Raw genomic sequence first — 23,444 nt, 5'->3', positions numbered from 1 at the left:
TCTATAAGCTCGAGAAGTATGTTGTAGCTTAACATTTGGCAGGGTCCAAAGAGTTACTCGAATATCATCGATGAGGCCAGCTTCAGCAATATGCATGTGTTGCACATTTGCAATGTCTAAAGTTGCTTCAAGGCAGTCAGATTCGACTGTAGCATTCCCAGCCTAAATGGTTTGCAGCATTGCAAGCCCTTCTTTAATAGCTAGCAGTTCCGTCTGTTTTGCAGGGGCTACAGAGTAGACAGGGATCCAAAGGCTGCATGAAATCTACCTGCATGGTCTTGGAGAATGCCTTCAACACCTCCATGAGTAAAGCTTGGTAAAAAGTTTCCATCCACGTTTAGTTTCCAGCTACCACCCGTTGCAGGTTGCCATGAGGGCTTAGTTTGAACTGGTGCTTTCCTTTCTATATGTCTGGCCTTGCAGAACTCAATTGATGTACAACTAGAGAAGCTAAACTTGAATAGCACCAGATTCCAAAATCAAATGCTAGGCATAGAAGCAGGAAACTTAAAAGAGTTTCGCCTTGCCCTTATCTTTAGGGCCAACTTCCTGAGCAGTAGTAGCAGAAAGCAATCAAAGATTCTAGACTAGTACAATCAGAGTTTAATTTTAACTATAATTTAGGTGGCTATTGATATGGCCCCTTTAAGGTTATGGAATTTTCATCAATATATAATCCTCTTAGCAACAATCTCTATTGTATTGTGGAGATGAAAAGGAATCCAGAGACGATATTGTAATTAACAATATGCACATCAACACTTGAGATGAAAAGGAATGTATGTAGTTGCACCAGCGAATCAGAAACGACTCCATTATTTATGTCATTAGGGTAAAAATCACAAATGATCATTGGGTCATTCCTTGATAAAAAAAAATTGTGAATAATATTTGTTGATATTGTGATTTATATTCAAATTGAGTTCGAATTCACAATCATGCCAAAATCACGTAAAAACAAGCCCACGTGGTAGGCTAATTTCGTCAACGAATTATGAGTCACTTGGAATCTAATGGGGTTCTTTAACTAGAATGGATAAATTTGCTTGCACGGTACGCGTGTGTTTTATACACAGAGTCCCGACAAAATTATGAATTTTAAATTTGGTAATAATATGTACAAAGGATGAAGCTGCTACCAGGTTGTGCTAGGATTATGTAAGATCAGATGGTAGAGACTCATTATATTGATGATGATCATGATGCCTCTCACGCGAAAGTTGTGGCAATGGTGCTTCAAGCTGAAGGACCTTCATCACTTGTCCTGCTCTAGGTCTCTCCTTATTGTTGGGGTGAGTGCAAAATAATCCCACAATTAACAAACGTTGCATTTCACTTGGATCAAACTCCATACCTAATCTCTCATCAGCTACATCCAGAAGATTTCCTGCAAGGTATAATCGCCAAACCCACTCAAAAAGTGGTATGTGGTATTCTCCGTCGTGATAAGCCTGCCGGGAACAGGCAATTTCCAAAGCAACAACTCCAAAACTGAACATGTCTGATTCTTTGCTTGCCCTTCCCTTGAAAAACTTACTCGGGGGCATGTACCCAAAGGTCCCCACCACCCTCGTTGTCCTTGCCTTCAAGTGAGGATCTACGAACTTAGCAATCCCGAAATCTCCAAGCTTAGTGCTGAAATCGTTGTCCAATAGTACGTTTGCTGATTTAATATCCCTATGAAGGACACACTGCTCCGCATCTTCATGTAGATATATAATGCAGGGCTGAGGCCAAGCCTAAAGCTAACTAGCTTGTACCTTAAATCCCATTGCAGTGTTGCCTGACAACCAAATAGATGAGCATCAAGGCTACTATTAGGCATGTAGGCATAAACAAGTAAGCATTCACCTTGCTCATGACACCATCCAATAAACTGCACCAGATTTTTATGTATCAAGCGGCTTAAAATCTTCACTTCATTGAGGAAAATGATCTCATGGTGCTCACATTGATCTGCAAAGATTCGCTTGACAGCAATTGCGCAACCTATATCTTGTAGGACTCCTTTATAAACTTGTCCTGACCCTCCTTGGCCTAGCCTTCTATCTTTTGCAAATCCAATGGTGAATGGTGGCTACAACTAATTCTTGGTAAGCAAACCGTCGTGGAAAGGCTAGTCTCTCGAGGTTCTTAGTTATAGAGGGCACCGCGGCAGTGGGGTAAACATTTCCATGTCCTTTGATGGCTCTCTGCTTCTTTACCACCACTGTACGTACACAAGGCCACACCAAGCATCAAATTGAAGAAAGAAATAGCACTGACCACCCCTATGAAGAATGCATGCTTCTTTTTTTCTCCATTGTTGCTACTTACATCATTACATTTGGATCTTTCATCAGAATTCAAAATTGAATTGAATTCCAGTGAAATTATCACATAGATTCCCTTTTCACGTCCAAAACTAGCTGAGAAACCAATTGTAACCAGTTCGGGGAGAACATCCCGTAAGTTAATTTGGTAAGAAAGAGAATTAGTACTCCCACCAGAAACAGGCTTCGAGTCTTCTTGGTATCTCCAAAGCACACTGAGCATGTTTGTGGTAGCATTGTAAGCTATTTGTGCATTTGCCACCTTCCTCGATCGCACGGCACTATAATCCCAACTAGCATTGACAACTGATGAGATATTATTTATATTGATCTCAACATGAGGTCCATGAGGATCCCACTACTCCTTGTTTTCTTTGGTATCAAACTCAACTATCACAATTCTGTTGTGGGAGGTATCAAAACGAGTGGTCCAGTTGAATAGTCCTAGATCAGCACCGGAGGAGTTAGGCGCAATTGGATACCAAAAAGGTGCAAGGAAAAAGGCAAACCCACCGCTGAAGGAGACTTCGTCTGAAGTGTCGATCATGAATGTGAACTTGGTAGTGAAGTGTGAAGGTGACTGAGTAGTAGAGTCCCATAAGTGATAAGGTTGCGAATAAGTACACCGTCCTACGGGGAACGATTTCGAGTGTGGGGTGAGTTCAACAGTTCCTAAGTTAGGCCTGGCATCGCCTCTATAGAGTATGTTCTCTTTGTCAGGGTTGAATTGAGATATATTGAATGAAATTGGTTGAGCAAAGAGAGACAGAAATTTGAAGAAAATGAAGAGGCTAATGTTTGCTTACCTACAACTAACTGAAGAAACATTGTGCAGATCGAGATAGATCGACGTACACAAATGTTTGCAATGAGCAAATTAAGAAGAGAAAAAGTCGATCTGCATAGCATTTATTCTGAATTATATATGAAGGCAATTAAGGATCAGTCATGCATGAATCTAGCTATGATAGCCTAGGAATAAACTACTAGCTAGAATGGGTTTAAGAATTTCCATGCATCTGACATACACAACAGGACAACTTTACTGAGGAAATCTGGGAAAGGAAACAATGAAAATATACAAGCCGATCGAGGATTTAACATTACGTCTATGTAATATATAGGGATTGGCTGTATTAGGTCCTAAGAAATCTGGGAAAGGAAACAATGAAAATATACAAGCCGATCGAGGATTTAACATTACGTCTATGTAATATATAGGGATTGGCAGTATTAGGTCCTAAGAAATTCCATCAATATTGTCCTCTTAGCGCACAACAATATCTGCGGAGATATCAAAATGAAATGTGCTTCTACAAGCGATGATGAACCAGCATGCAGTGATCAGTTAGGATGAAGGCCAGGCAGTTGCAGAGATTCAGGATTTTCCTTTGTGTTCAAGAGCTAAATGCCTAAATGTAAAGAGGAAATTTATGCCCATAAGTTAAAATTACAATTATCATTCTGCAGATTTTCTTTGAAAAAAAAGAAAAACCATAATAAAAGAGGAAATTCATGTTCCACTGCTACATTGGTGGAACAAATAAAAAAAATAAATAAAGATGGTGCATGGTAAATGATCGACATATTCGTAATTAAGTGTTTCGGTAGTCAAATGTAATAATTTTTTTTTATCGAAATAGGTCAGCCTTTTCATTAAATTAAGCAAGCAGTATAAAAACGAAACACCCCTATGGAGTCGACAGAAAGAATCATTCCTTAAAACCTCATGAAAACCCTGTTCTAGAAGAATAAAATCCCAAAAAGTCCCGGGTACACCCCCTTTTAGGAAGTCCACGCACCATTATTCTAATAAAAACCTAGAAGCCTTGAAGCAGACATAAAACGATTTCAACTAAGGCTCTGGTTTTTGCGACCTAAACAAAATTTAAACAGCAACATGGGCTATAGAGACCCAATCCATCCAACCCCACAACAGAGGGGTAATCCAGGCCCTATGAAACCCCAGGCCCATAAACCAAGTCAATGCCCAAGTGGCCCAATCAGTCAAAATTCTGGTGCCGCCACCATCACTTCAACCTTCTTCGCCATTGCTACCAGCGCCGCTACTATCAACAGCCTATCCGCCGCGGTCCTTACCACCAGCATCCGCACCAAAAGTAAGGCTAATTGCCCCCCGTCTAATGAACTCGTGCTCAATGCCGCTATCACTAGCCGGAGGATCCCATCTGCTTGCTACATAGCCAAATAGCCAACCATCCTCTAGGTCGTTGGTAATCAAACCACATCGAGCATAGCCCTTGCCCGCATCACCGATCAGAGAGCCAGATTTCATCTCCATCGGATCAATACTGTCCCATTCAGACCAAATCGAAAAATCGAAACCGTGATTACCACCCATGTCATCCCCGCCACAATCTGTAGGCCAAACAGTGAATCTCGCCCTCGCATCAAACCTCCCTAGAGAAGTCGCACCTCTAAGAGCAGATGCACCCATGTACTGATTGGGTGACTAATTGGGCAATTGTTAGCAAATGGGCAATGCACCAATGAAAAATTGCCCGACTAATTGCTGGGGCATACGTGGGGACCAGCTGCCTAGGCAATTGGATGACCAATTCTTGCCCAACCGTTTGCCCGACTGATTGGGGCGGGCTCCACATCTTGCACAAATGTCATCGCTTGTAGACACAAATTTGAGAAATGGTTCTTTATTCACAGTCGTTGGATCTCAATCCAATGGCTGTAATTAAATACCAATGGTAATCTTTCTTTTTTTCACCTAAAAAATTAATTCAAAAGTTTTAAAAAAAATCTCAAATGTATTTCAAAAAATTCTGTAAGTACTCATTCTATTTCGTAATGGTCATAGAAATTTTTTTCCTGATGATAACTATATGTATATTTTTTTTATTGTGAACGATATCTGTGCTTGATATAAAATTTAATTTGTTAAAAAAGATTTATTCATTAATTTTTTATAGTAATATTGTATGATTAATCTCATTATTAATTATTCAATTAATCAAATTATAAGTTTAACATTATTGAGAATTAATAAATTATTCAAATTTGAAGTGTGAATAATGGATTGGTCAGTGACATGGTCAGTGACATGGTTAGTTACATGGTCAGTTACGTGACATGGTCAGTTACATGGTCAGTTACGTGACATGGTCAGTGACATGGTCAGTGACGTGGTCAGTTACATGGTCAGTTACGTGACATGGTCAGTTACATGGTCAGTGACATGGTCAGTTACATGGTCAATTACGTGACCAGTTACATGGTCAGTTACGTGACCAGTTACAGTTACTTGGTCAGTGACATGGTCAGTTACGTGACCAGTTACATGACTACTTAATTAACATATGCATTAATTTTTTATTAAATTAACATTGTATGATTATTCTAATTGTTAATTGTTTAGTTAATTAAATTATAAGTTTAATGAATTATTCAAATTTGAAGTGTGAATAGTAGATTGGCTGGCAAATTACCTTTCATTGGTGCATTGTATAAGCTGAAGGCAATTGCCAATTTGAGATGAATAGTAGATTGGTAGTACCAATTTGGTTAGCAAATCAGCAATTGCCCTTGGTTCATGGGTGCATTTGCTCTAACGCACCGATCCACCTATAGATCGGCCTCAAAACCACCGTCACCACATCCAGCACCGGCGATGAACAGAAATAGGCAACAGCCTAGGAGCAAGGAGTACCGCCAGAAACCGCCGACACCACCAAGAGGAAGACTAGAAAAAGGGAAGCAGATCCCCTTCGTAGTTAAAAACACAAGACCACCACCACCTGAAACTGGCCGCAGTCGAGAGGCCTCCCTTGCGGGAGTTGGCGGAGCGTTACGCTCCATTCTCACAATTCTCTTATGAATTATATCAACTTGTCAAATGTAATAATTGATTCAGTTCTATATGAATAAACTCATTTTCTTGTACCACAAACAAAAACAAGATGTACAAATGTCATTTTTTATGGATAATATATATGAAATGTGCTTAAAGCAGTAACATGATAGGGATGTAGATTGGTGTTGCAGCTAGCCGACTTACCACAGAGAACTAAACATTATGTAACATTTGATAAACTATTCCCAATTTTTGTTTTTGTTTTTGCTAGTGATACACATATTTAAAATATGGGAGAGACTTTAATGAGGACTAGTTGATAATTTTTTTGTGAGACCCACTATTCAATAACATTTATGTTGGTGTAAATGCACGTAGGTGCACTGAATAATTTCTTATATTTTAAACATGACCCAACTTTTTGAACTTCCTCGTGACCCTATTAGTTGGACTTGATCAAACAAATGGACGAACCAAATTTGTAAAATTTGAACCATTCATGTTTATAAATGATAAATTACTATTATAAATGCCTTAACGATTTCTAATTTGGTTGAAAATTTGTAAAAGTGATATGCTCATGAATATCTAAACATCTAACGGTTGATTTGCTGAAATATAATCGAAAAATAGGTCTCACAACCATTAATCAAAAAATCTTAAACTAGTTCTTATTACAGTGGTCCTCATTAGAGCCTCTTCATTTAACCTATTCCTGCTTTTGGGCTGTCTTGTATTTGCTACCAGTGAGGTGTTTAATGAAATCTCTTTTTTGTCCAAAAAAAGAAGAAGAAGCTAGAACAACTAATTAAACTGAAGAACCTACACGTACAATTGAAATTTAACTTAACAAGGTCGAAAGCATTTAGTGCATAAAGAGGAAGAATTCGAGTCTCTGGGCGGGGGGGGTGGGGTGGGGTATGTGTTATGGAATAAGATCATGCTGCGGTGACCATGTTCAGCGAGATAAGATGACGCCCAGTGAGATAAGATGTCGAGGTGACCGAGAGTAAGAGCATGCCCAGCGAGATCATGTCGAGGTGATGATGCCAAGCGAGATAATATCAATCATGACCAGGGAGATCATGCCGAGTGATAAAATCATTTCCGGCTGTGATATCAGACCGAGGTAATCATGGGATCACATGCGGCAGCGGGAGATCTGACCATGGGATCACTCAAGTGGGAGGCAATGAGATCAACGCGAGGTGACTACGAGATCATGACGAGATCGATCATATTGAGCATGGTATCATGCCGAGGTGATCATGAGATCATGTAAAGGAGGCCATGCATCTCGTACAAGCAATGTGATCTCGAAATGGAGGCCGTGAGATCGTGCATCATGTATGGGAGGCCATGAGATCATGCAAATGAGGGCTTGAATCTCGTAGGGGGCACTGAGATCAGTCAAAGGAGGCCTGAATCACGTATAGGAGGCTCTAAGATCTCATAAAGGAGGGCTTGAGATCATAACGAGGTGCCATGATGTCATGGCAATAAGATGACCAAAAGAGCTTGGGCAAGACTTCATGTTTTTGATTCTCAAAAACGAAGCCAAATCTGTCAAGTTGTCATAACTCATAGGCTAAGTAAGAAGAAGGATAGAAATAGAGAATGACACATGATGTATAGTGGTTTACCTATGCCCTGAAAGCAGGCTACATCCACTTAGAATGTTTCATTATGAGAGTGGCTAAGTAGCCAATGTAAGTGTGGGGAGATTATGGATCAAGACTTTTCTACGTAGGGAATGGGTCTTTTTTATAAGGGAGGTCCACTCCTCATATGTTTTTAATTTTGGATGTAAGAATAGTGTTGCTTATATCTTTTGAAGCCTTTTAGAGAGCATGAGAGGGTGACCTCCCGATGAAATATCGGTCGATCTCCACCATAGCAAGGTAACTGGGGTGTTGGTTAAGATAATAAATGTCGTAGGCGAGATCCACGTCGTGCGAGCTAGAAGTTGTTACGTATGCTCTGTGGCATGTGATATAGGTACTACATACAGAGTCTAATTCGGTTCTCATTGATCGATTGATCCATCTTGGCTACGCAATTCACGATGAAGTTCGGTGGCATGTGATATAGGTACTATATACAGGGTCTAATTCGGTTCTCATTGATTGATTGATCCATCTTGGCTACGCAATTCACGATGAAGTTCAATAGTTCATATTCTCCAAATATCCGAAGTGGACAACAAATCGGATGATCAGTAAGGTTGAGGGAGAGAAGAGAACGAAGGGTTACGTTTCTTTTATACATCATTTCGATGACTAAAATCTAATTACAGAACTATTTAACTAGTATGGCAAGAAATTACAAAATGTAGAGACATCCGCACATGATATCCATGGCCCATTTTGTACCTTAAATCCAATAATAATCAAATAGGGCAGTGAATTATGATTGCAACTCTTTGCGACTGATCCAAACAAGAAAATAAAGCGATAGGTTGTTCATCCGCAGAGAGTGTCCCTCTTTGTGTTTTGGAAGATTTCTTTTGACGAAAATTAGTAGACGGTGTTCCTCTATTTATATTATTTGTTATAGGAAGCTTTGGTCGATTTGCCCTTCCAGGCACCTCCAACCAAAAACAGAGTAATCTTTTGTACTTGCAATTTATGCATTACCATCAAAACTCGGTTTGAATTTATGCATGTGGATTGAATGATGGATCATTATTAAACGAAATGAACATTTTGATGAATAGAAATTGGTAGACGAACTTGGTGTGGTAGTGTTATACTTACACCCAAGTTGCTGTCTCCACCTCTGATGAAATTGTCACTATATTCGGTCTCATTTAAAATTCCATAGCTTCCGAAATGAAAAAAAGAACAAAATGAACCCAATAACATGGCCAATGGCAAGAAAATCCATTACTTACACTAGCCTCCATACATCCAATATGAAAGAAGCAACATTAAACACATCGCCATTCGTTGAATTGCACATCTGAGCAAGAGACTGTCAATACATTGATATACACAAGCACAAACATCTGACTAACTATCTATACCCAAAACCCATGTCCAGTTCATGCCCATACATCCCTTGACTATTATGCCCACCACTGGCAGCAAATGGGTGAATCTGTTTCGGGTTTGATCTCATTTCCATCTCAAGGAGCCTTTGCAATGCCTCAGGATGGTTGCTTCCACCAGCAACATCAGGAGCTGAAATTTAACGAAAGTCAGTATTTTTATACATGCAGTTTCTGAAGATGAAACTCAAAGTTGAACCTCATCACTAAAAAAACAGGTCAACATAATTAAGAAGGTTTCCATTAGTTTAACAGAAGTTGAATGTCAAAGGGGTTCAAAATTATTGTGGGAGACTTTGGGCATAGTTTTAATGATTCGAGTAATTTCTAGAATATAGAGAAGTAAAGGTGCAAACTCTACCAAGACACTACATGGACGCATTCCCCAAATAAATCAGAATAGCAGGCAGAGAACTAATTCAACTACAAGCACCAATAGCAAATGAAAAGAGAAGTGGTTTTACCTGGCGATGGCATGCCATGACCACCTAAGCTGACTGGCCGAGGACCAAACGGAAAGCCGGCCATTGGGTTCAATTCTTCCATAAAGCTAGAAACCTGACTGTTTGGATGAGCAGGCAAAGGTGCACCCCTGTTCGGATGAGGAGGCAGGGCTGGAGCACTGGATAATCCTTGTAGCAAGTGAGGCGGAGGAAAGTTTCCTGCCATATGCATCTGTTGCAACATAGGGTGATGATGAGCATCAAACCCAGATTGTCCAGTGTTCGCATGATGGAAAGGTGGACGGAGCATATTTGCAGGAAACTGATGACTTTGAGGAGGATCATTTCGGATCATACCCTCTGGCGTCATAAAATTCATCTGAGAGTTGGCATTGCCAGGATGAGAATCTGATGGATGAAAAAAAGTTCCTCTATGATTCATTTGAGGATGATGGAGCTGCTGTGAAGAAGGTTGGACATTATGGTTCTGATAAGGAATATCAGGCTGTCTTATATCATAAGGGCCACGAAGAAAAGGTGGACCTTCTTGGCTTCCCATGATAGACCTTTCATCCTTGAAGGCAGAGTTCAAAGCTGCCAATTTCTCAACAATGTCAACTTCTGTGTTTGGGGAGGAGAATACTTTGCTTTTCACTAGATTCCCGGTAGACATAAAATTTTGGATGTTTAAAGGTTCACTGACGGTAATTAAGCTATCCTCTTCAGGAAGTCGAATATCCGCAGGCCCATCAAAGACGCCAATCTTAGACCCCAAGTCAGTTCTAACCTGTAATGAATCTAGGTCAATTTGAGGATTATCAAAACCTAGCAACTGCTCATCGATCTTATCTGATTTGGTTTGCTTCCTTCTATTTGCTGTCATGTCACTGTTACTATGATTACTTGTATTAGGTCCAACATCAATTGCAGAAGGAACAAAACTATTGTCTGATACTGAAAAAGGCAACCCATGAGGCTCCGGAACATCTACTCTTGCGGACCCTACAAGGCCTCTTTTCGTAGAAACTGGTGCTCCAACTGATTGCAACTCCTTCATGAAAGCAGTTCCAAATAGTGTTTCAAGCGTCAGACTCTTCCCTGGATCAGAAGTATTATCAGCATTTTTCTCTTTTGAAACGTGACGTGCAGTGCCAATAAGTGTCCCATCAATGTTGTGAACTTTCTCAGAAGATGCTGTCTCTTGATTCAAAGATGGTTCAATATCTTTTAAGCCTGTTCCCTTCTGCAACAGTGAGAGTAGGTGCTGCGATGCATGATTATCTACTTTGGCTTTTGGCTGCTCAGCCTTTCTATCAGGTACAACTGACCTTTGAACAGGGGGCTGCAAGGTCGGACCACTGTCACTAATTTCAGATAGAATCGACTGCTCAAGGTCTTCACATGTAAGGACTGCTGAAACTGCCTCTGGTTTAATACTTTTGTACATATGCTCAGAGTCTCCAACTGGAGGAGATACTATGTTTGATGTCAAAAGCCTCTCTGCAGGTTCAGAGTTTTGGGAGGGAAAACTAAGAAAACTGTGATCGCGTAGCTTCCCATCAGAAATATGAGGTCCAGCTTTTTCACTACCAACGATCAAGGAAAGCAAATCATTTGGCCTTCCGGATAAGATCTCATTAGCAGGTTTCTTGTCTGCAGTAAAATAGAACTAATTAAAGCTTAAAATGTACATTTTCCATTCCAAGTTTAAATGACTAAAGTTGGAAACAAATTTAAAAAGCTTCTAACTACAAGAAATTGATGGCAGCAGACCTTCTTCATGAAACCACTGAGCAAACTTTGATGAGTTGACAATGTGAGGGCCCAGTGCCTCATCCACTTTGCTATCATGAGGCTGCAGAAGCACAAAAGATATGAATGAGACTACTTCTCAAACTACTGACTTTGTTTCAGATTCAAATGAGAAAAATACACAAACTTGCTTGCCTGGGATCTAAAGCTTACCATAAGTTGGAATATGAAAATGAAAACTTAATTTTGATAAAACATAATGCTAATGAGCCCTATCAAAGGCAGGTCTCAGTATCATAACTTCATATTAAATGATGCTAGATTATTTTATTTCTTAAAATTAAGAGTGAATCAAGAATGTGGGCACTTGAAATTCGTCCCGAATAATGGAGATTTTAATAGGAACTCTAAAAATAAGAGAGAGAGAGAGAGAGAGAGAGAGAGAGAGAGAGAGAAAGACACCATGAATACCTCAATGATATTTGAGGAGCCAACACCATTTAAAGGTACTGCACCGCTGAAAAGCTTTTCCAGTATTGAAGTAGAATTAGTCACCTTTTCAGCATCGATCTCAAACACTTCACTATTTTTGGAAGCTTCTAAAGCTTGTGGTGTATTAGCTTTATTATATAATTGACTATCCACGCCAATTATCTTATTATAAGCACCTTGAGGTGGTAACAAATTTAGACTCTTTTCACTCATACTATCAAATGAAGCATGAGTACTTGCACTTGCATGATGCTGCTTGCCCAAAACCATTTGCTCAACCGGTTGTTTTTCCACTCGATTATCAGAAGTACCATTTACAACACGGTTACTTTTGCCATGTAGAATGTTATCCTCAAGTCCAGAATTCCCAACCTAACAGAAAGAAGCGACAGATTAATGATGAATGCAAATAGGGTATGAAATAGGAAACCCTCATATGAGGTTGGCTCCCTAGAGTGTATTTTAGCAAAACTATAAATTAATTGGTAAAACGACCAGAAAAATTAAACAAAATCAGAAGACAGACATGATATCCACTACTATATTAACTCAGTATTAGACACACGTGGTTAAAAAGTTCTTCAGCCAAATATCTCTCGACACTTATTAGCAAGATTGTAATCATTTCAAAGCATAACCTATGCTAAGCATTAAGAATTAAAAAGACAATAATCTAGGAAAACACTGTCTTCATTAGTAAAAAAAAAGTACATAGTGGTTACCTCCACTTGATGGGGATGGTTCAAGGATTTTGTTCCAAGATTTCTTTCCAAAACTGTGCTAGTAAAACCAGGGGGCACAAGAGGTCTGGATGCAGGAGTTTGCAAGGGTAAATTAGACTTTTCCCCATCATTATTTGATGCTGGTGGTAGCCGAGGCTCAGCAATTTCACTGCTCCTCGGCAAAAGTTTCTTCTCTTCTTTGGTATCATCATCCAACAGCGTAGAAAAATCAAAGCCACCTTTATTCTTCTCTGGCTTCAGCTTCTGCTTTTCTTGAAATGCTTTCTGCTGCTCTTTCCTCATTAGTTCAAAGGAATCTGGGAGAAAAGCCATCAAATTTCAAACTTGCATATAATTGACAGCAAAACATACTGACCCAAGCTAAAGAGGTACAAAAAATACAAAAAACACAGAAAACTTGCAATCAGTTCTACGTAACCACCCTAAAGATAAAAACAAGTACCTCTTCTCTTTCTTTCCTCTTCTGCTCTATCCTCATTTGTATACTCAGAGGAACCAAAAGTTTCATCATTAAGTGAGTCGGTAATCTCCTTTCGTGTGAGAGGTGGTGCCTGCAAATTATAGGACAAGGGAAAAAATATAGTTAAGAAGCTTTTCTCTGCATTATACTGGTTTAAAGACATATAAAATAATACTGCAGCACATCAAACTGGTGGATATTAAGTTCGCTACTGCAGGCATTATGCTTTTTGTGAATTTTTTAACACACACGGTAGGGCCACAAACAAGTCAAAAACTTACTTTATAAGGACGGGGAGGCTGATATGGTTCATTGCTTCTATTTAGTTGGTAGGTATCATTAGGTCGAACTTTGGGTGCCGCTATCCCTCCAGCAAACCCAGCTGGTCTTGGAAAGGAACCACTTCCGAGAAGTCCATCATGCTCAGGGACCTGCCAAGGCCGCCGAGCCTGGTTCCCATAGTGCCTTCCGGAATCTGTATATTCAACAGATCAGCAAATACAATTTCAGATATCTAAATTTGTGGAGAAACAGCTGAGCAGGATCTCAGCAATACAAGAATGCCATATGAATTGCCACAGAAAAGAGCCTGACACTAAATGAGGACAAAGCACTGCTTCAAGACAGGAAATGTAGAAGAGTAGGATCTTAACAGTTAACCAGGCACCCAGGGGCACCACTAGTCAATTCTATATCCTAATCAATATGTCTAACAACCAGTCTCCTCACCATAAATATCAGCTTCCCCCAACATTTGTCCTCAACACTCAACTCCCACGGATATCCAATAACAACATAATATGGATATATTTAACCATTTTCCTCGCAGTCTCAGTTAATTACTCATAAAGGAACTTTATAATGCTAGCTTGACTGGGTAAGTATTTCTTTTACCCATACAAACATAAAAAATCACCTCGCTTGGTCTACTGGAAGATTGGACTTAATTCCCCATAAGAGTTCCCAAGTTTCATGATAAGGTATTCTTCTGCCAAATGACTAAGTTCAAAATAAATGCACTGAATTTGCAGGCTAGGCCTGCTTGGTACTTGGGAAGTACCTGTAAAGACACCAGTCTACCACAAGCAACTAACAATCATGTGAACTATTCTCTGAAACATAGATATCTAGATACATTTGGAGTTATACATAGAAGACCATATATGTAGAAGTTTAATATCAAAGTATCAATAGTCATGATTAACCTAAAACCTCACCAGAGTCCTTGTCAGATTGCGTGTCACTATCTTTATCACTGCGTCCAGAAGAACGACTTTCCCACCTTCCATGAGGCAGTCGCGAATAACCAGCTGCATCACCTCTAGTAGGAGGTGATGAACCATAATCATTTCGCCTGAAACTATTTGCTGACAAACCACTAGATGGCCTTTGCCCTCTGAAAGCATCCTCGAATTCACTGATATGAAAAGGGAAGGAATGGAAACAGAAAGCATAAACTATGAGCAAGACTTAACACAAGATTAAAGCAATATCAATAACCATGGTACAGCAAGATAAAACAAACCAGCGAAACCAAGTATGTATAACCCCTAACTACTTGAAAGAGGCGATTCACCTTAGGAATGACCGGTCGAACCCATCTGGCAACTTCTTGCAGGATTCTAACTCACTCAATGACAGAAGAAACTCCCTCGTATACGATATTTTTAACTTCCTGCATCATTGAAAAATGTCTGTTACATCACCATCGGCAAGGGAATGAACATATATATAACCGAATACCCTAGCAATCACAGAAACCAAAAATGCCAAAGAAAAATGCATTACTTATTAACTTCATGATTCGTTTCGGCGGGCTGATCCGGCAAGTGTTGGTCTTCGTTCTCTAAGCTCATTCTGCAAATACTAGCACTATACCCCAACTCCCAACTACAACCCAATCAACCTTCTTCACTGAACCACAAAAACCACCACTCTTCTTCAATTGAACAGTCACTACTCCAAGCTCAAAACACAAAACCCATTAACCATATCCGCATCCAAATCAACCCAAACCTTCAATCTTATACACCCACTGATTGTTACACCAGTTCCTAACCCAGAAACCCGAAAGTCAATTCGAAAAGCTGCGAAAAACTCCAAACAATCACCACATACCTAATCAAATTCCCTCAACTCCTAATCAATCTAAATCAACTAGCGCTAGATCCTAATTCATTCTCCGATCCAGCTCAGTCTTCCCATAGCCACCCCAATCAAACCTTGTTCCAATCCAAAAACACTCAACAGATATATACAAAAAGCAAGTATCTTTCTGCAAAATCTAACGTCGATTTCAAGAAATCGGCAGAAAACAAAGAATCCTCATATGTTGGACGAGAATCTCAGCTGCGGAATGAGCCTAGGGTTTTTTTTGTTCAAAATGTTCCAAGATCTTCCAGAAGCTTATAGGGATGAACGGCCGGGATCGAAGAAGATGAGTCAGTGAAAGATTAGGGTTTTGGTGTGGGACGAATACAATTTCATATCGATCGGAGCGATGGAGTTTGTTTAGAGAGAGAGAGAGAGGTGTTTAGAGAGAGAAAGCAATGGAGGAGGGGTGGTGGTCTGGTTGGGTCTCGCTTACCTGAAATGACCTTGCTCACCTTCACAGCGCACAGAGAACAAATATTACTATTTTTGAGGAGATCTCACGCGCCTTCTGTTGTTTGTGACGTGCACGCTCTCTTGTTTTCTTGTTGGTGTGTCATGGTCATGTGTTTAATTGGATTTTCTAGGGTTTTTACTTTTTTAGTTGCTGGTATTTGATCTTTGAGGATCATTTGAGCTAGAGAGGGTTGTGACTTGAGGAGTGGGGAAGAGGGGCGTGGATGTTGAAGTGAAGGAGTATGACCTTTTAGATGAATTCAACAGTTTTTTGGTTTTTGTCAAAGGGTTAGTTGTGATAGAAATGTACCAAATGTATTATGATAATAATATATGTTCACACGCGTCTTACCTTAATAATTGCACGTACTGAAATATGTATGAGGCATTCGTGCGTAATTATGATGTATTTATGGATTACTACGCGACATTGTCAAGTGATGGTCTGGTATAATACAACGAAACCAATTGGGTAGATGGGCGGTTTATGGTTACTAATCTGTAATGTAAGCTTCCGTTTTCATTATACTAATCTACATGACATTGTCCGTTCATGAACTATTCCAAGACAACAATACTAATTGGGTGTGCGGGTGGTCCAAAACTAATAATTTATCGTTACTTAGATTATTCATCTATTACTAATTTATAATGTAAAGCGCACACCTTTCTTAATATTAATTTAATTTACGTGATACTGTCAAGTGGTGGTTAGGTCCAATATAACAACACCAACCAAGCATGCAAGTGATCCAAGACTCATAATTTCTCGTTATTTAGATTCTTCACCTGTTGCTAACCTATTTCGAGGAGAAATATCGATGGATAAATTGTAAAAAATAAAACAATATGATTAATGATCATCACATGTCACTTTTACCATGTCCAGCTTCTTCCAAAACCACAACACCTTATCCTATTTCATTCACAAAATTCCATATCCAACAATCACCCCCAACCTTCTCCGATTTTACAAAAAAAACCACATCACACATCGAATAGACATTTTCGTAAATAACTTCCAATTCAAGACTCTTTTACTCTCATCCCATCAAAACCTTACCTCACACTGAAGCTCAAAAATACAAGCAGTGAGACTGAAACAACAGAGACTAGTCATGGCGTGCCCTTCGCTCTTACGCTCCTCTACGTCGTCGTTTCACGGCCAATTCCCAATTGCAGCCTCGCCTCCGCGGCTGGCGTTCGGAAACCCTAGAAATGTGAGCGTAGTGAAGGCCGCGGAGGTTGTGCTGGTGGAGAAGACGGAGTCGGAGAAGGCCAGTCGGCTCAAGACGGCTTACCTTGAGAGAATCATCCCTAAGCTCAAAGAAGAGTTCTCATACCAGAACATCCATGAGGTGAATAAAGCTTCCATTTTTGTATTTTCAGTCTAATTTTATATATAATTAGTTGTTTGTTTGATTTTATGTTCATGAATTGGGGTCTAATTTAGGTGTAGAAAGACTGGGTTTTAGGAAAGTAAGTAACTTTTTGGTTAAAGAAATGAAATTTGAGATAAACCAGTGACAATGTGGTTCAGTTTTAATTAAAATTGGATTTGGGGATTCATGTTTTCGTACTTATTGTGATGTTGAATTCTCTGTGTTGATGATTTTGGTGTAAATAGAGTCTTTTTGTTTGTATTAATTTCGAGAGTTCGATTGTTGGGTTTGTGAAATTGAGTGCTTTAATGAAGTTTGTTATGTTGGTGATTTGTGCAATGGGGAACTTGCTGTAGGTTCCGAAGGTTGAGAAGGTTGTGGTGAACTGTGGTATTGGAGATGCTCAGCAGAATGCTAAGGGATTGGAAGCAGCGATGCGTGACTTGGCGCTCATTACAGGGCAGAGACCTGTGAAGACAAGAGCAAAGGCTTCCCTTGCGCAGTTTAAGATCAGGGAAGGTCAGCCACTTGGGATTGCTGTCACACTCAGAGGAAATGTGAGCTTTCTTTTCCTGCTTAATAGATGAATCGTATTGTCAGCTTCATTTCTTTTAGATATTTAGAAGACTGAATTTATCATTTTTTGGTGAGCAATTCCTTTATTCATGTTTCTTATAAACTCCTGTGCAATATTTAATATTGTTAATCAAGATTTAGAATAGAGGTTTGTGCTGAATTCCGTCTGGCAGTGTTTACAATGGTAATACAACACTCATATTCTTTTCCTCTTGGCTTGGTAGTAGATTGAACTAAAGCTCAGTCACAAGTTAGTCTGTAAAACATATTGGTAATGATGGCACCAGAAAAAGAGTAGCTTATTCATATCTGTAAGGTTATACCATGGCCAATAGTGCCTCCTTTCTTTCTATTTTTGACATGGAAGAAATAACCTGATGTGAAGTAGTATGGTCAATATGGATATGATTATAGGTATGGTTGTTAGAAAGAAAGAGAGCAATGATGGTTGCACTATCAGTTGTGTGGTAAAAGATACCCACATTGATGTTACAGTGGTGAGGGTGGTTTGTGCACCAAGTCAACATCAGTGTTTGTTACTAGTGACTACTGACTAGTAACCCTACATTGGTGATGGTATTGATACAAGGAATCAGTAGTTAGTTGCATAAAATTAAATAGTTTGACAAAGAAGCAAAATCCCTTTCCCTTACAGAATTGTACTTGAGAACTCTGCCTGTGTTTGATTATGTGTGCGTGGATCTAATCCCTTGAAAATTTATGTATCATCTCATAATTCCAATTGCATGAAATCTCATGCACCCAGTGTTGATTTTGCAGGTGATGTACGCATTCCTTGATCGGCTCATTAACTTGGGTTTTCCCAGGACAAGGGATTTTCAAGGTCTCAACCCGAACAGCTTTGATGGAAACGGTAATTATGGTGTTGGAATTAAGGAACAGAGTGTGTTCCCAGAGATCAAGTTTGATCTGGGTAAGGGCAGGGGAATGGATGTTTGCATCAAAACAACAGCTAAAACAGATAAAGAAGCTCAGACACTTTTGGCTCTAATGGGAATGCCATTCAGAGAGACTGGCCCAGTAACCGAAGTGCGCAAGAAGAAGCTGAGGTCTCACCATTTCAGTCGAAAGGGAGGTGGAAGAAAATGAGTGTTTGCCTTTGGGAGATAGGAACATTCTGTTAGTTTTGTATTTTGCAAAGTTCAGTCACCAAACTGTCAATGTATGTTCAAATGTTCAATGAAAATGATCTTATTCCTGTTGTGCAAATCATGCAGCTATGAACAACACTTTTGGTATTTTCCCTTGATTCTTAAGAATCATGAATGTGGCCGCATAATGTTTATATGGTCCTAAGCAATGACTTCTCTGTTCACCTCCAATCCTTCACTGTTCACCTCCAATCCTTCACAAGGGGATTGCCATAGAAGAAGCCAAATTCTCCCCATTGGGGAGAAGAAGAAAACGAGGGTTGCCATGCTGTGATAGGATACACTTCGCTTTTTGTATCCTGCAAACTTCAATCACCACCAACTCTTAATGAAAATGAGCTTATTCTTGTTGTGTATAGTGAAAATGTCACATACATATAACCAAAATAGATACTTTGACGTTGATTCCCAGCAGAATCATTTGCCACGTGTATAATACTATTGCCAGCCGAACAAAATATAGCAAAATAATTAAAGAATCTAAATAACGTGGGCGGACTAATACTGAGGTGTTAATTAACAAAATGACTGCTCTGTTTGAACAGTGATGAACCCAGAAAACCTCGTTAGTCTTCTTAAACCTTTGATTTTCTGCAAAAGCACAAAGCTTTGGAGAAGAAAACCCACAAAGACTGAAGCTTTATAAAGAAAACCAAAATGGGTAGCATTAATCAGATAGCATTGGGTTGCGGAATAGCTACAGTTAGACTTCCAATGGCGAAACCATCATGGGCCGTCGTCAGAGCCGAGCTTCCCAAAGCCCCTGATCTCTATGCTGAGCGCTCTGTTTCCAGAAGTGGGTCTTCCTCCTCTCACCGGCGTGACCTCGTTTTCGTCGTCAATCCTTCAGGTCTCTCTTTCTTTCTCTCTGTTTTTGTTTTTGGGTTCTTGTTTTTTTTTTTTTTTTTTTTGAGGATTGGTGAGTAGTGAAAGTGGGGGAATTGGAGCAGGGGCTAATGGGAGGACTGGTAAGGAGTGGAAGAAGCTGCTTCCTTATTTGAGGTCTCGTCTTGGTGCTGATTGCAATGTGAGCTTGTTATCTTTCTTTGGTTTTTTGTTTGTTACAAAGTTTTGAGCTTGACCCAAAACCCAATTCTGGTTGACTAGTTCATTTCATTTGAGGTTGGAATATGGAGGCATTGATTTTATGTCATTGTTGGTTATGGATGAATTGCTTGTAGATGTTGTTTTGGATCGGTTTTGTGTTGTTTGGCAACTGATATGATCAGTGGAGATTTGTTTCTTCTATGAAAGATGTGTATTTGTTGAAAAGGGCCGTCCTTTTGTTAGAGAAGTGTTTACAGTCTGTTGACTGATGTATGTCTATGAAATCAAAGTGATTTACAAGTGAATTCCTGATTTGAGGGTATAAGTTTTCATTCTGTAATGGTATTCAAGGTTGATTGCTGTTCTAAGTGCTCTGTGGTTTGAAGTACCTTTACATGTTGGATTTAGCAAATGGCTTAGTGTAAAATTACTGTTCACCACACTTTTATGCATATAGCTTAATAAGGGTAAGTATGGTGACATGGACCATATTTCACTGTCCAATTATCTGTTTGCAGCCTGTGCTGTATTTTTTTGGTTCTCCATTGGGATGCAGCTTTGAACTTGTACTTTTGCTTGTCTATGTTATGGGCAGATATGCGAGTCTTTAACATCAGGTCCATCTCATGCAATCGACATAACACGGGAGGTGAGCTTTCATACTTTATTGTTTGAGATTGAACTAAATCTAGTTTGTTTGCTGGAAGATTGGTTTAAGAAGGGATACTATGATTCTAATGCTATGCAGGCTATACGGGAGGGTGCAGATGCTGTAATCGTGGTGGGAGGAGATGGAACTTTGCATGAGGTATTGAGATTTTAAAGTTCATGGAAGGACTGCGATGACTGGTCAATTGCATTTTCTCCCCTGCCCTGGGTCTGGGTCTTTCATATTCTGCAAATGACTGGTTGATATGGGATATACTCTTTACCATCTCTTGATCAGACATTTTGGTGTACTGATGTGGTTTTACAAATGACCAAGGAAAATGAATCTGTCTCTCAAATTTTAACAAGTGATAAATCTTTCGGTGTAGGATTTGGCTTCAGTTATGGGCATATACAGTTTTACCATAAGCAATGATTTAATGGATTTTTGTGAAACTATTTGGTACATGTAACTTTCAAAACTGCAAGTGTTCTGATTTATATGGTATATCTGTATTGTGTGCTACGGATGTGTACGCATATGATCTATACTGTTGCTTATCTACATGAGCTTCTGATAATCAGGTTGTGAATGGATTCTTTTGGGCCGGAAAACCTGTTACTAATTATGATAGAGAGGCCACCCATTCAACTGCCCTCGGTGTAAGTGATTACCATAGGAGTTTTGTAATCTTAAGTTACATTCTTTTTTTCATTGTATGTAGTTATTGCCAAATTCAGTCATTAGTGAAATGCTCAATTGGTTCATAAACTACCTGCTTTGGATTTCTGAAGGGAAGATGTAATTATTGTTTGCTTTCTACAGCTCATTCCATTGGGAACTGGGTCCGATTTTGCCAGATCATTTGGCTGGTTAGTTCGTGCATTTCAATCTGGTATCATTTGAGTTGTCTATGTTCACTTGCTCAAGATTCTTGAATATCTGTTATTTTATCAGGAAAAATAATCCTTATGAAGCCATCGAACGCATAGCCAAAGGTTCTCTCTCTCGCCCCCTCCCTCTCTCTCAATCTTTATATTGTTTGTTCTTTTTGTGTAATCCATCTTTGATTAATACTGAAGGAGCTTTCACTTAATGATTCATCTTGCATTTACTTTGTGAATTATATATGCTGAAGGCAGAGATGCATAATTGCCTTCTGCAGGACAGAGATCACGGATAGATGTTGGAGTTATTAGTGGAGAAACTGATGAACCTCATTACTTTATTAATGTTGCTGACATTCACTTGTAAGTTCAAGTTGGAAAATTTTCACTAGACACATGCTGATTTTTAGACAATCTCTCTGACATTTTGTTGGGGTGGATATTTTGCAGGAGTGCAAAAGCAGGATACCATGCTTCTAAATACAAGAGATTCGGAAACTTGTGCTATGTTATTGGTGCTTTGAAAGGCTTTATTGGGCACCGTAATCAGGACCTTAAGATCAAGGTGAGTATTGTATTGCGTTGAGAAGTAGTAGTCAGTAGTTTATTGCTTGCATATTTATTTACCTTACAAATCATCCACTCCACTTAATAAAATGTTGTTGATCTAGGTCAATGAAGGGGAGTGGGAAGTATATCCTCAAGTAACAGCCCTTTGCATTGGAAATGCAAAATACTTTGGTGGTGGCATGAAAATTACACCAAATGCTGATCCTCAGAATGGAAAATTTGAGGTGGATTAGTTTTACTGCACCTAATTGTTGATAGAAAAGTATATAATGCAGGGTTTTTTTTTCCAATATTTCTGAACTGTGTTCTGAACTTTCTTGGCAGGTTGTGATTCTTCAGGACTTCAAGTGGTATGACTTCGTCTTGAAGCTACATAAGTTGTACAATGGGACTCATCTATCGGTGGAAAATGTATCATCAAGAAGGTAGGTCATGTTAGGTGAAGCTGTCTCAGGCTAATATACTTTTCATGTTTTCTCCGTCTCCCTCTCTCCTTTGTTTCTCCCATATTCCTTTCTATCTTTGCGTAGAAAAATAAAAACTAAAAGCCGAAGCCACAAAGGTTTCCCGATGAGCTCTTTCATCCACGGCTATTAGATGTAGGGTTCTCTTGTGTGCTTTCCTCTTATTCATTTTGTTCTTCTTGCAGCGTACATTCTATTGAAGTGGAGGAGATTTCAGGAAGTGGCAGCATTTATGTTCAATCAGATGGCGAACATTTAGGATTCCTGCCTAGAAAATTTTGTATATTACCTTCTGCTGTTGAGATGATATGTTGACATAATGCTGGAACTTGTGCTCGGTGCTTATTGAAGAATAGAGTTGGCAGAGGTATCTTAGCATCAGAACTGATGCTGCAGAGAAAATAGACTGGACAGTTCTTTCTCATGGAATAAATCAATCAGATAGAGAGTTCAACAAACTACAATATACACACCAGTGCCTACATAACTGAAGCCAAACAAACTATGATAGAGTTACAGATCGATTTATCTGATCATCTAACTTCTAACAAACTTATACAAACTCCAACATAGTCAAATTGAAGGTACTGACATGTCGTCCATGCTGGCTCTTCACACTTGAGCTGAGAATAAGAGCTGGTATTGACTTGATACATTTTGGTGTGAATAAATGTTAAACTGAAGTGCTCTGGTTTGCTTTACCAAGTCTTGGCCTAATTTTCTCTGTTTTCCTCAATCTGAAGGAAGAGGATTTATAAAACTCATCACTTCGATTTTTGTTGGTAGCTGTAACACAATAGTTAGGAAACTCAGACATAGGAAACTGAGTTTCCAAAGATGGGAACTATAAAAAGTGCAGTAAATTTGGCTTGCAGTGATGAACTTTACTTTCTTAACCTCCTCCTTGTTCTTTGCTGAATAGTGAATCTAAAGGGTCAATTTTTTTTCTTCCTTTTTTTCTTTTGATTCAATGGTTCTTAAAATCTTGGCAATTCTTTGTTGAAAATGTAAAT

The 23,444-nt window shown here is 39.3% G+C and overlaps 3 protein-coding genes and 1 pseudogene across 3 annotated transcripts; 2 read left to right on the top strand and 2 right to left on the bottom strand.

Annotated features, from left to right (window-relative positions):
• Positions 1-992: 992 nt before the first annotated feature.
• Positions 993-2,535, bottom strand: LOC112168878 (annotated as a pseudogene).
• A 6,407-nt stretch (positions 2,536-8,942) lies between these two features.
• Positions 8,943-15,691, bottom strand: LOC112181758. The gene is made up of 10 exons (XM_024320158.2): positions 14,866-15,691; positions 14,654-14,752; positions 14,295-14,494; positions 13,359-13,552; positions 13,060-13,168; positions 12,597-12,913; positions 11,854-12,246; positions 11,404-11,485; positions 9,652-11,283; positions 8,943-9,320 (listed from the first exon to the last, which is right to left on the bottom strand). Exons 1-10 carry the CDS (start codon positions 14,931-14,933, stop codon positions 9,154-9,156), a joined length of 3,261 nt encoding a protein of 1,086 aa, XP_024175926.1. The 5' UTR covers positions 14,934-15,691; the 3' UTR covers positions 8,943-9,153.
• A 1,071-nt stretch (positions 15,692-16,762) lies between these two features.
• On the top strand, positions 16,763-18,901 carry LOC112181764 (50S ribosomal protein L5, chloroplastic). Its single transcript, XM_024320164.2, has 3 exons — positions 16,763-17,042; positions 17,423-17,623; positions 18,423-18,901. The coding sequence occupies exons 1-3, from the start codon at positions 16,803-16,805 to the stop codon at positions 18,750-18,752; spliced, it is 771 nt and encodes a 256-aa protein (XP_024175932.1). The 5' UTR covers positions 16,763-16,802; the 3' UTR covers positions 18,753-18,901.
• A 410-nt stretch (positions 18,902-19,311) lies between these two features.
• On the top strand, positions 19,312-23,324 carry LOC112181761 (sphingoid long-chain bases kinase 2, mitochondrial). Its single transcript, XM_024320161.2, has 12 exons — positions 19,312-19,664; positions 19,765-19,841; positions 20,457-20,510; positions 20,610-20,669; positions 21,095-21,172; positions 21,336-21,382; positions 21,468-21,508; positions 21,676-21,760; positions 21,848-21,962; positions 22,069-22,191; positions 22,292-22,392; positions 22,617-23,324. Exons 1-12 carry the CDS (start codon positions 19,472-19,474, stop codon positions 22,744-22,746), a joined length of 1,104 nt encoding a protein of 367 aa, XP_024175929.1. The 5' UTR covers positions 19,312-19,471; the 3' UTR covers positions 22,747-23,324.
• Positions 23,325-23,444: the final 120 nt, after the last annotated feature.

Source organism: Rosa chinensis, chromosome 1 (assembly GCF_002994745.2).
Source record: "Rosa chinensis cultivar Old Blush chromosome 1, RchiOBHm-V2, whole genome shotgun sequence".
NCBI lineage: Eukaryota > Viridiplantae > Streptophyta > Magnoliopsida > Rosales > Rosaceae > Rosa > Rosa chinensis.
The sequence above is the reverse complement of the archived record's forward strand: the minus strand, read 5'-3'. Positions and strand labels throughout refer to the sequence as shown.

What these genes read in the sequence shown, in the direction of transcription:
- LOC112181764 (XM_024320164.2), top strand. Translation starts at nt 16,803, where the DNA reads ATGGCGTGCCCTTCGCTCTTACGCTCCTCTACGTCGTCGTTTCACGGC. An exon ending in CATACCAGAACATCCATGAG is followed by an intron (nt 17,043 to 17,422) that starts GTGAATAAAGCT and finishes AACTTGCTGTAG; the next exon opens with GTTCCGAAGGTTGAGAAGGT. An exon ending in CTGTCACACTCAGAGGAAAT is followed by an intron (nt 17,624 to 18,422) that starts GTGAGCTTTCTT and finishes TTGATTTTGCAG; the next exon opens with GTGATGTACGCATTCCTTGA.
- LOC112181761 (XM_024320161.2), top strand. Translation starts at nt 19,472, where the DNA reads ATGGGTAGCATTAATCAGATAGCATTGGGTTGCGGAATAGCTACAGTT. An exon ending in CAATCGACATAACACGGGAG is followed by an intron (nt 20,511 to 20,609) that starts GTGAGCTTTCAT and finishes AATGCTATGCAG; the next exon opens with GCTATACGGGAGGGTGCAGA. An exon ending in CCCATTCAACTGCCCTCGGT is followed by an intron (nt 21,173 to 21,335) that starts GTAAGTGATTAC and finishes TGCTTTCTACAG; the next exon opens with CTCATTCCATTGGGAACTGG.
- LOC112181758 (XM_024320158.2), bottom strand. Translation starts at nt 14,933, where the DNA reads ATGAGCTTAGAGAACGAAGACCAACACTTGCCGGATCAGCCCGCCGAA. An exon ending in ACGAATCATGAAGTTAATAA is followed by an intron (nt 14,753 to 14,865) that starts GTAATGCATTTT and finishes TCAATGATGCAG; the next exon opens with GAAGTTAAAAATATCGTATA. An exon ending in GCTCCTCAAATATCATTGAG is followed by an intron (nt 11,486 to 11,853) that starts GTATTCATGGTG and finishes GTGCTTCTGCAG; the next exon opens with CCTCATGATAGCAAAGTGGA.